The sequence below is a fragment of the Chelonoidis abingdonii genome, chromosome 8 (assembly GCF_003597395.2).
Source record: "Chelonoidis abingdonii isolate Lonesome George chromosome 8, CheloAbing_2.0, whole genome shotgun sequence".
NCBI classification, from domain to species: Eukaryota; Metazoa; Chordata; order Testudines; family Testudinidae; genus Chelonoidis; species Chelonoidis abingdonii.
In genome coordinates, this window is record NC_133776.1 from 33,976,003 (window position 1) to 33,988,946 (window position 12,944).

At 40.0% G+C, this 12,944-nt stretch overlaps 1 protein-coding gene across 1 annotated transcript in view; it reads right to left on the reverse strand.

Annotated features, from left to right (window-relative positions):
- Positions 1-2,557: 2,557 nt before the first annotated feature.
- Positions 2,558-12,944, reverse strand: part of FBXO36 (F-box protein 36) — a 64,455-nt gene continuing 54,068 nt past the window's right edge. Inside the window, exons 3-4 of the mRNA XM_032765641.2 lie at positions 7,244-7,416; positions 2,558-2,833 (exon numbers count right to left, since the gene is read on the reverse strand). Of these exons, the coding sequence (XP_032621532.1) occupies positions 2,642-2,833; positions 7,244-7,416 (365 nt within the window). The 3' untranslated portion in view covers positions 2,558-2,641. The remainder of the gene's footprint in view (positions 2,834-7,243; positions 7,417-12,944) is intronic.

Genomic DNA, 12,944 nt, shown 5'->3' on the forward strand with positions numbered 1-12,944 from the left:
TTCATGAAGATGAGGAAAGAAGCTCTATCGAGTAGCTATGCTCATGCACTGCAGTTCTTTATAAATTCCTTTTTTAATTTAGAGTTACCCTTTGGGTGTTTTATTCTCCAAGGACAGGAATCTTGTAAATATAGTAACTTTAAATAAAATCACGTAAGCCCTGATCCTACAAATTTATGGACACAATGAATTTATAAATGTAAGTAGTCCCAGTGACTTAAAGTGGACCATTCACATGGATAAAGTTAAGAATGTGCTTCAGTGTTGGAAAGGTTCAGGACCTTCTTCCTAATGATCTTTATTATTAGCAAAATATTTAGGCGATATCTATATATAATTCCAGTGCAAAGTAAATTTACTCAGATTAGCACATTTCTTCTAAAATTTGAAGTACTATTAGAATGACATTCAGAAAAAAATATGAAATAAGAGAAAATATATTTTAGACTATCTGAATAAATCACTTTGTAGAATCTACACTTTTATTTCTTAATTACCAGTTTACAGTAGATTTACAAACTGCATTTTTAAAACTTGACATTTAAACCAGTTTTTAAAGATAATGGGCCAGAACCTCAGCATTGAAGTCAATGGAGCTACACAGGTTTGCACCACTTGAGACTCTGGCCCAAAGAAAATACGGCATTTGTTCTTAGGTAAAATATTCCTCTGGCAAACTGTTGGCAAGGAAATAGCTTTAGAGCATGAATATGGTCACATTTATCTATAAACTCCAAGGGTATACCATACATTGCATGTTTTACAAAGATTAGAAAAACTTACACAGAATATATATTTAATACGATTTCACTTTGAATGGTGATCTTGGAGAAGGGGGAAAATGGTGAAAAATTGGCACTAGATATAAAGAATGACAACTTATTTTATGTTTAATATAATGATAATACAAGACTTCATCAATAAAGAATAACACACCACCATGTAAAATTAGAGAAGTTAACGATTAAAACTTGTCTAACTGCCTTTCATGCTATTGTACTCAGCGCCTTTTACAATTAGTTTGATCATTTACCAGTGTGTCAGTCACTCTGATGGCCATACTCAGATTATTGTATAAATTGTTAGTGGCATTTGGTCAGGATTAAGTTCTTTATACTGTATCTATACTTACTATAACCAGAATATACATGGCTCTACTAAAATATTTCAAATAACCAGCTACATATTTAAGGGCCCAGTCCCAGTAACCCTCTCTTACAAAAGTAGTCCTTAGTCATGCAATAAGACCATTTGCATTACAGAAGTTTGTGTTGTAAATAAACTAGGTCACCTTGAGCATTTTGGCTTTACTTGTGTGCCTAAAGCTAATCACCTGAACCCATATTTAGGCACCTAAGCAAAATGACCTGATTTTCAGAGGTACTGAATACTATGAACTCTCATCAACATCAGCTCAACACATAAAATAAATCAGGCTACTTTTTAGTGAATTCAGATGACTAACTTTAGGCATTCCAGTGCAACCATATTGGCCTTAATTTTTGTGATGTTATCATTAGTACTGTGCCAAATCCTGCAGGCCTTACTTAGGAAGATTCTAACTGAAGTTTGTGAGAGTTTAGCTGAGTAAAACATGCAGCTTTTAGGCCATTACATGGAAAAAATGCAAGCATTGGTATTAATGCTCAATATTTAAATCTAGTAATAACACACGGTAGACATTAATTAATAATTTAAGGCTATTAATACTTGACCTCTGGATTGTTGAAGTTAATGTTGTAATTAACAACAATTAAGATGAAATTCTAATGTAAACTATTTTCTTCATGGATTTGTCAGCTCTGTTTGGTAGGAACATTACTGATGTGCTACACTGCAAAGAGCCAATAATAAATATTATTTTATAACTGAAAATATACTTAAGTGAATGTAAACCTCATCAAAGGTATCAGCGTCACAGCGCTGGCAACTCTAGTCCATTATCATCAGAAGTTCCTGAATAGGCAGAAGCAGTGAAAATTTCACTCATATACCATCCTTCCAGTGTTCCCAAACCATGACCTGAAGCAGCTGTCTAAAAGGAAGAGGGTAGTTTGGTATATATACCCATTCAGTTCTTGGTCTCTAATGACATTTCCCCTTACTGATAAGTGCTGATTTGCTTATTTGTTTGAAGTTTAGACATCTAGACTACAGAGGACATTCACTAATTTTAAAACCACTTTAATGCAGGTCAAATTTTGGACCTAAGACACACGTTGGTCACCTTTTAACATTTCACATTTGCCATGGTGGCCAGTAAACAATCAGCATTTACCAATGGTTTCTACATAATAAGAACTTACATACCACATTTCTCTCTATTTCTTAGGAAATAACTGTGGCAACATTATGATATCTGTTATCAAATGCTGACTGTTTGAATGGTAACCACTATATATGTAAGCTTATTATATCTCAGAGTCAAGAAGTTCAAAGAACTTGAACCTTTCCTATTGCTGGTGGTAGCTGATTAATAAAATTCCAGTCTATAAAAGGTAATGTTGTTTATGTATTGTTTCCATTATGCTTTATGTCTACTGTTTTAATAGCCTCATTTTTTCAATAAAAGTAACCAATTATAATGTAATATACAAGTCCGCACTTACAACTTTTGCCCATAATGAAAAAGCATGCTGCTTTATTTAGTCTTTGATTTCTTTGAATCATCTTGTTTCTGCCTCCTTCTTCGGAGCTGCAGCTGAAGCTGAAGCTTGTTTGTGAAGAAGAACTGCTTCCAACCCACTTCCTGTGCCAGTGCTCTCATTTCAGGGGTAATTGCACCACACAAATTTTGCACAATTTTCTCCCATAGTGTGTCAGAGTTGCATATCTATTTATAAGAGAAAGCAAGCATGGTTATTCTGGTTTAAACAAACATAACTAGACGTATTCAATGTTTACTACCATTTTGTTTGAAAAACTCAGCATAGGGCAACACTGCTCATTGTATATTAAGTTAGCTTTATATATAAGAATGAGATCTTTTGGGAAAAAATCCTACAGTCCATTTTTAGGTAAACTTACAATAACTTCAGTACCAGTTTTGCCCAAGTAAGGACTGAGTCCAGGTTGTAGGATTTGACCCTTGTTATATGTCTTTATTGGTCTTGGTACATGGTATTATATATCCTGTAAATTATTGTCATTTTTTTTTCAGTATAATGAGTTCAAAAATATTTTCTCCATCTGGGCCACACTGTCTGCTGATATATATTGGCACAGCTCCACTGAAATAAATGGAACTGTGCCAGTTTATACCAAAAAATTTGGCCCATGTTATTTACAAATCACATTACAAATATATATGCGTTTGTAGAAAAGAAAAAGGGCCAACTCTATTTACTTGTGGTATTGTACTATCAGCCTCTCTGGATTTACATCAGATTAACTTGGACGATTGGCCCTATGCAACTGAAAGAAGCTTTCACAAGAATTGTGAGCTATTCAGTTCTGGAGATGGATTGTAATTATTGGGCGATGCTTCCCACTTTTGAATGACTGCATAAATAGAATTGTGTGGAAACAATCATATTGGCCATTATAGCATAAGCAGAAAGAGAAAATGAAGTTTTTTTTTCCAGGTATGATACAACCATCATAAAAGAGTAATTATTAGGAAGATTGGGTGCATCAGTATAATCATTATATCCAATCTTTAAAATAAGTGATCCTGAAAGATACTGAATCTGATTCTCCCCTCACACAAGCTTTCCAATGGCTTTATTGGCAACCCCTCTGTAGTCAGTGGAATTGCACTGATGTAATGCTATAGTTTGGTCCCAATATCTGTTCCACCGCTGAGTGGTGATGGTTATATTACCACATGGGGTTGTCTAACCAAAATGGGAAGACAGGGATCATGGGAAATACTGCTTCAAATACTGCTGAAAGAAGAAAAAGGGATGAATTTTAAAAGCCTTCCTAAAATTTCTGATTGTTATATTTCTCTGTTCTGTTGTGCCTAGAAAATTGGTAATTGTATTAAATTGAAAATATTGGAGACTATCTTTTAGTACTTCATATGCAATATATAAAACATACAGTACAAATATCAATTTAATATTATTGTTTTCTTCTTTCATAGCGGATTTCAGAATATCTAATACAACAGCCAGCTTTCACTGTTAGAAACTTTGTGAGATTATGCTCGCTATTACAGTGGCTTAAATCTGAAGCAACTCCCCAGAACTCATGGATTTACACTAGTTTTACACCAGTGTAAGTGAGAGCAAAATCAGACTCAACATCAGAAATGTTTATCTTCAGGTTTGTATTATGGATATAGCTCCCTCTGGTGGTTATTTTAGTTCATAGACAGATAAGTAACAAATTTTACAATTAAAATAATTGGATTTATAGAACCATTTAAAATCCAGGAACAAGGTAAGTCTAAGAAATCTACTGAGCCTGTGATGGAAAATGCTATGTTATGTATTTCAGTAAATACTGGTATTTTGAAAAACTCGCAGCGCTTGAGTGGTGATATTCAGAGTAAGGCAACTGCAATCATTCCTTACTTGATTTTATAAAGCGGCTTCTTTTACACTGTCTTTGTTTTAAAATATTACACAGTGAAAATACAAAAGTAAAAAATACTTTGAAACTGGCATTGGAATAAACATTAGATACGGAATTCTGGGCAGAAAAACATGATGAGATTTATGCTTAGAATTAACTGGGGATGGGGAGAAAAGAAATAAACTCGTGAGTATGTGAATAAATAAAGGTGAACATATTTAAAAGTGTAAGAATATTTTTGCTGATAGTCTAGGTCTTTGGCAAGAACAGGAAATAGAAGGTGGACTGTAGTAATAATGGGATGGAGGGCAAAAGATGGCATACAGCAAGAATCACCAGGAGCAAAACTAGAGATTATCTAGGAGTCTTCGCGGGATCCTTGTGGCCATGATACTTGGCCAGAATATTTGGTAAGGGCTGGAAATGAGAGGATGCAGCTACCTATTTCTTTAATTTATCTTGGAAAGGAAGAAAAAAAGTTTGGGCTGATAATCTGGTAATGAAAAAGGCCCTGCTGTGCACAGGCGCCAACTTCTGCTGGTGCCGGTGGGAGCTCGTGCTCCCCAGCCCCGCCCCGACTCCACCCTTGCCCTCATTCCAGCCTCTTCCCCAAAGTCCCCGCCTCAACTCCATCCCCTCTCTGCCCCTATTGGACTCCTTCCCCAAATCCCCGGCCCCGCCTCTTCACCGCTTCCTTCCCTGAGTGTGCTCTCCGACAGCTTGTTACATTGCGAAACAGCTGTTTTGCAGTGGCAACCGCTGGGAGAAGAAGCGGGGATGGCACGCTCGGGGGGGAGGTGGAAGCAGAGGTGAGCTGAGGTGGGGGAGGTGGACAGCTGCCAGTGGGTGCAGAGCATCCACCAATTTTTCCCTGAGGGCGCTCCAGCTCCGGAGCACCCACGGAGTCTGTGCCTATGCTGCTGTGTCCTGCAAGGATCCATGGTTGGGAAAGAACTGATAAATAACTTACTACGATCTTACAGCAATAGGAGTCTTTTTATTACCTTGAAGACAAAGACTGCTCCAGTTTAGTGCTCACAGTCTATGTTTCCTCCTTAGAGAAAATGACGGGCAGAGTCATGGCACTGCCCGAGCCCTAATCATTGGGGCCAGTGATCAGGACAGTGTACAGTGTGTCTGGCAGGGGTAGTCAACAGGCAGACAGTGAGCCAAATCCAGACTGCCAGATGCTTTTGAACAGATCCCAACATCTTTTTATTTATTACTTATTATCATTTTCTCTGGAGTCTGGATCTTGACAATACCTTGACCAACAAATTTGGACCATGATAAAAAAAAATTGACTCTCTCTGGTTGTCCAGTTCAAGTATGGCACAGCAGCCATGTTTACCCTCCACTCCTGGAGGCACTTTATGTACATGAGGCAAAAGGCTCTAGAAGCTTTGGTTGGGCTGGTGAGTCTATTCCATTGTCTCTATTGCATGCACCACTTTACAGTCCTAACAGCCCAATGTCCACAAGAATATTAGCATAGTTTAGAAATATTATTTCCCCTCAGTTGAGATTCTGAGAATACGAAAGGTGAAAAAGAAAGGTTTACTTTGTAAAAGACCTAAATAATACTTGATTATATGGTCAATATTACATCATGCACTCACTATCAGAGTGCCTCTTCATGTCAGTTCACAGTGTTGCAGAGACTCATCCTCTTTAGTACCGCCACCTCCATGGCCTAACTCTCTGGGTCAGCTCTCAGTCCAGTCCAATAAGAAACCATATTAAACGTGAAATCAAAATAACCATATGGATGTTAAAGTCCAAAACATAAACACTAGTCCTTCACAGAGACCCAAAGTCAATGTTGTCAAGGTTAGGCCCCTGGCTAAGCCAGGCTTCTTGGGTTAGGACACTGAAGATTATCTGGCTGCAAACTGGCCCAATAAAACTAGTCAGTCCAAGCCAGATGGCCCTGTTCTGGCTTCGCTCAGAACTGGTCCCTAGTAAAAGCAGCCAGCCCTTTTCATCTGGGCTTTGATTGGCCTCTGCCTGTTCCCAGCCCTTCTAGGTACCAGAGGACCATTTCTCATTGGTTCTGTTTGCAGCAGATCATGAGACACCTCTCCAGGCAACCTCTGGAGGTCTGAACTCACTGCTCTTCTCTTCCAGCATGGAACCTTCTTAGGGCAGGATGTGCCAAGTTGGTGGGGCTTCTGGCAGGGGCAACAAATACCTGGTAAAGCCCCTCATAGTCCCAAATAATAAAGCACTCCACACCACAGGTGAATTAGCCTAAAGGCATAAGAATACAGCATACTTAACTTTTGAATATAGTTGATTTTGAAAATAACAATACTGATAATTCTGTACTGCTAATTGTAATTGATATTACAGTATGACAAATTCTAGCCTCAGCTGCATCATCATAAGCCCACTGACATCATCAGGGTTGCATGGGTAATTTTCTTTAGTATCTTTTTTTCTATGATTTCTTTAAAGTTGAGACTATCTATTAAGAATGCTTTTGTAATACACATGAGTTATTTTCTGCTAAACCTGTGCAATAACAGCAAGATCTTAAATATGCTATAAAGCATGGGTCTAATCCTTCAAATATTTAATACTATACTGGGAATAGCGTTTATTACCTGAATAATCTTATAGGTACATGTTTGTAAAGGATGTGTGTGTTAAAAGTGAACTAAATCAGGAGAATGTGCCAAAGCAAAACTAATACTTAAAATAAGTTGTAAATGTTTTTTACCGTTTTAAATCTGTGTGAAACTTGAGAAAGCCTGGCAATATCTTCAAGCTCCAGAAAGGAAATGATGTACAGGAGTAATGGGTCAGGAAGCCGTTCCAGAAAGTCAAAGTTACCCCGGCACAGATTGAAGATATGTTCCAGAGTGTTGGCACCAAAAACTACAGCAATCTGAACTGTGATTCAAAGAAACCCAACAAAGAAAGGGATTTGTAAATGCATTTATATTCCCTCCCAATGTATAGGGATAATCTTACATGTATCTTTAAAAAACAGAACAACTCCAATTTAAAAGGTAAGCAGATACATTTCTGGATGTTTTCTAGATAAACACTTACAATTCTGAAGACCCTTAGCATTAATAATATAAAATATAATATTCTAGTTTGTTCCATGTACAGAGCTACCACAGACATCAATAAGGAATCTTGCGTAGGATAGGATATGGCTCAAAATTTGGACATCGACCGGCATAGCTCTAACTCTTCTCCACTCACTGCTGAACATTGATGTCAGCAAAGCAGCAGCAACAAGACTAAACTGAAACTTGTCCAATCCCATTTTGCGCAGGTAAGAGATATTAAATACAAGTTTTTTATATTGTGCTATGCACTAATGCAGTGTTTCCCAAACTTGGGATGCTGCTTGTTTAGGAAAAGCCCCCGGAGGGCCGGGCCAGTTTGTTTACCTACCACATCCGCAGGTCCGGCCGATCATGGTTCCCACTGGCTGCGGCTCGCTGCTCCAGGTCGATGGGAGCTGTTGGAAGTGGCGGCCAGTATGTAAAATGTTACAAGGGGTTCTCGGAAAAAAATTTCCTAATGATGGACAGAGCTGGGCAGCACGGGGCCAGCAGCCTGGAACCCCTGGACTTTCAAGAGCTAAGCAGATTAAAGCAAGCATATCTATCACACTGAGGAGATTTAAACTTCAAGACTCCTTACAAGTAATGGAAAGGGAGGTGGATATTTTTTGCAGGATATTTTAATTTAAAATTAAATAGGCAGCTAGTATTGTTTTTAAAATTATTATGAAGAACAAGTTTAAGCTTTGTTGTAACGTGTATTGCTTGCCTGGACTGCTCAAGACCTGAATGCTTGTATAGGAGGAACTCTTTGAGTTGGCTTCTTAAATACCTTCATGCTGTGTCACATCTGATACTCCTTGATGAAACATAGGAGCCTTGTCTTATAACAGGCTTATTCAAAGTGATACAAGCTATGAATGTGAGATCTTGGAAGAGTGCTGCTGTTTTCATAATGTAATAAAAATACTGTAATGATAAATGGTAATTAATAATAAATAGTGTGTAATAAGCATGTCATAAAAACAAATTTTATATTTCCAAGATCACTGCTTTTATAACTTAAACTCAGGTAAAGGAGAAAATCCTTGGAAATATTCATTTTTAGGAGGGGGTTCGTGAGACTTAGCATTTTAGTGAAAGGGGTTCACAGGTTGTTAAAGTTTGGGAACCATTGCCCTATAGGTAACTCTTGGCTTTTCTGCTTTCCAAATACTTCAGTCCCATTTAATATCTGTGATTTGGATTACTTTCTCCCAATTTTATTGTTTTGCAACTGCTCAGTTTTAGAGCAAAATCTTGTCCTGACTTCATATAGCCCTACTGTGGTCTAGGAATGGAATGATGCTTGTTGCTCACTACCCTGAGAGCCATCCTTTCAATGCAGGCCCTGCATGACTGCTCCAGCTCTATGTCTCTGAGCAGCACCCCATGAGGCTGAGAGTCTTGTGTGGGCTCTAATTACATATTTTTGTTACTAAAGCTCCAAAAATATAAGATTAAAAAAATTCTACATGAAAAAAATATTTTTCTACAACAAAAAAAATTAATTCCTTTTTACAATTCAACTAACATTCTATCTGTCATGTGAAAAAAGCTACTATTGAGCTACAATATGTTCAGGAAAGAGAAATGAAAAGACAGAGAAAGAAAGAGAGTTGCTTCAGCTGAAGACAAGGTAAGGGAGGCTAGAAAACAATGGTATGGGTATATCCAGCAGAGACATGCAAGCTTTGTCAGTATGATGGTTCTTTCAGTGATCATGGATGGAATGCCATCAAGGGTGAGACCAAATACTCAGTACATAGAGCAGATATCAAAGACCAATTTGCACAACAACTTGGCATATAATCAAGAGTTTTGGAAGAAGGCTATAAAAATCATGAACCTTGAATAAGGGAAGTGCAGAAAAGAAGAAAAACAAGACAGAGAAAGAGATTCCTTTTGTAAAGTATTTTTAGAATACCTAGAAGAGTTTTTGAAACAGAAAATTGTGCCCAGATCAAAGAATAGCTGGAAAAAATTTCTGTTCGCTTGTGTGCTGTTTGTCAAGGGAAGCTATTCTGTATAAAAATAATTTCCCTTTAACAACGGCCTGTGGTCAAGCCAGTACATGTTCTGGTTCTTGACTATCAATAGACTGGAGCATGATTTAAATATCAAGATTTGCAGTGGAAGTCTTTTTGATAATGACAGGTTTTTCTCCTGCTGACAATAGTTCATCTTAATTAATTAGCCTCTTAGAATTGGTTGGGCAACTTCCACCTTTTCATGTTCTCTGTATGTATATATATCTCCTCACTGTATGTTCCATTTTATTCGTCCGATGAAGTGGGCTGTAGGTCCCACAAGTACTCCTGTTCTTTTTATTAATAATGCTAAACATACTGGTTGTGAGGGATCAGGGATCTCGAATGTAGGTCGGTGAGTCCTCAGGCAGTCCTCATACTTCAGCCACCACCCAGCAGCTTGCTGGTAATACCAGGGATTGTGCACTAGTGGACCTAGCTCGTCATAGGCACAAAGCTCCCAGTGGGAGGAGAAGTCTGGCTCTGACCATTGGCTTGATTCCCAACTCTGTCTCTGACACTGACCTCTGGAGCCTGATTCCTGCTTCAACCACTAGTCCTGACCATCATTCCTCTGACCGCTAGGCATAATCGCCTATTTCCCGGTCTATGACAGTTTGTTCAGACCACCAACCCCTCCGAGTGGGGTCCAGCCAGGTATAGATCCAGTGGAGTTCCCCTTAGTCCAAGAAGCACTGGCACTCTGTGAGCAGGTTACCCACCTCCAGACAGACAACCAAGTTGTTCAGGTGCAGATCACACAGCTAGTTGCTAAGTATCAGGCACTTCATGGAGAAGTCCATCAACTCTGTGCAAAGAACAATGTGCTCTGGGCCCTGTTGGCTGCATCAGCCCCTGAGCTAGAACCTGGCATCCCCCTCCAGAGTGCTCCAGTGGGGATTGTTCCAAATTTTGAGGTTGTTTGAACCAGTGCTGCCTCTTGTTCTTGCTTCACTCTCAAATAACCTTGTTCAACCAAGCCAAGGTAGGCCTAGTTGTCAGTCTGCTGACTGGTGAGGCATTGAACTAGGCCTTCCCCCTGTTGGAGGCCAGCAGTCTGGTGCTATCTAACTAGGACACTTTCCAGAGAGCAATATCAACCATCTATGGTGATCCCTATGCTCTCTCTGCCAAGGCCACCTTCTAGAAATTCTAAGAAGGTCAGGCACGGCTATTTCCTATGCAGCACACTTCTGTGGTCTCATATCGGACACAGAGTGGAATGAGGCAGCCCTACTGTTTCAGTTCTGATGGGGCTTGCAGAATGAGATCAAGGATGAGTTGGTTAAAGTTGAAACCCTGAAGGATCTGGGTGCTTTTATTAATCTTGTCATCTGGATCGACAGTCAACTTTGTGAATGGTGGGAAGAAAGAAGATGGGCAGGGTCAGAGCTTCACCCACCACTGTTGTGTCCTGCTCTGCAAGCTGAGACAATGTAGGTTAAGCTGGACCACCTACTGTTCACGCCTGAGGAAAGGGGGCATCAGTGATGTTTTAGCCTGTTCTTCTAATGTGGCGGGCCAAGTCACTTTATCTCTGAGTGTGCCACGAGGACACCAGACTAAAGAGACCCAGGAAAACAAGCCAGCCCAGGCCCAGTAAAGGGGGCTGACCTGAACACTTTGACAAAATGTTCCATGTGTCTAGAGACATGGTCCTATCTGTAATGCATGCTGAATGCCATCAACCAACACCGCATTTGAGTTGCACGTCCCAGGGTGCTGCCTTCCAATCCCTCCACCGCAAGCCCTCATTGACTCAGGTGATAACTTTATTGACCTGGATGCAGTTTGGACCCCACAGATTCCCCTAAGGCCCAAGCCTATTCCAGACCTAGTAGATACAACTGACAGGTCCCTCTATCCTGCCAGCCAGTGGTCACAGACACTGTGCACCTGCAGGTCACCACCCAAGGGCATTGAGAGATGGTGCAGTTTAGGGCCATTTGCTCCTTTCAATTTCCCCTGATCCTGGGTATTTCCTCCATAAACATATCATTCACCGACATGAACTAAAGAGTCAGTTTCTTTTCAGAATACTGCTGGCAGCACTGCTTGACCCCAGGAAGCAGAGAGTGCACAGTAGAACCCCAACAATCACAAGCCAGTTGTTGGTCCAACAGACTCACTCACTGATCCTGAGCCTCAACTTCCACCCCAGAACAGTGATTTTGCTAATGAATTTGAAAAAAGAATGGAGAAATCCTACCCCCTCACAGCGATTATGACTGTCCGATTAAACTGAAACCAGGAACAAAAATTCCATTTGGTTGTATTTATGCCATGTCTGAACCTGAACTGGTCAACCTTTGCACCTGCCTGCAGGAGAACCTGGCCAAGGGCTTTATTGCAAGTCCACCTCACCTACTGGGGTACCTGTCCTCTTAGTTAAGAAGGAAGATGGTAGCCTCCAACTTTGTATGCACTACCAAACACTAAATCAGGTCACCATTAGGAACTGACACCCCTTATCTCTAGCTTCTGAATTACTGGACTGCTTGGGGGCTGCCTATATATACACAGACAAAGTTGGACTTCTGAGGTGCATATAGCCTTGTAGGGGATGAGTGGAAGACTGCCTTTTGAATCCACTGTGGACATTTTGAATACCTTGTGAATTCAAGACTCTGTTGCTGACCTCTGGTTCCTGGCTCCTGACTCCAGTTCTGATCACTAGGTCTGACTGCCACTGTCTGACTGCCTATTCACTGTAATTCCAGTGAATTGATTTAGAATTACAAATTACAGACCTAGTGATCAGAACTGGAGTCAGGAGCCAGGAACCAGAGGTCAGCAACAGAGTCTTGAATTCACAAGGTATTCAAAATGTCCACAGTTATCTAATTTATCTGTGTTTTTAAACTATGCTCATCTAGCTGTCATGTGCACAGGGTCAATTGTCTTCACATTGATCTAGGTTATAAAACTGCAATGGGCTCTGGTGCCAAGACTTTTCTTAGTAAATATAAGGCAAGATAAAAGTGGGTTTTGCCTTTTGCTATGAAGGTTCTGAGGTTCTTGAGCATCCTAAAATATTCAGGAAAGAGTTCCACAGTCATGGGCCAGACAGTGAGAAAGTGATATCTCCTGCCCACTCCTGAGGTTGAATAACAAGGAATCCGGTGGCACCTTAAAGACTAACAGATTTATTTGGGCATAAGCTTTCATGAGTATGTGACCGGGCAGAGCAGCCCCGCACTGGCACAGCAGGGGTTAACCCTTCCTTCTTAGCAGAGGAAGCCACTCTGTCCTAAAAGAATAAATGGACACAATCGGACATCAGGAACGGTAACATACAAAAGCCAGTAGGTGAACACTTCAACCTCCCTGG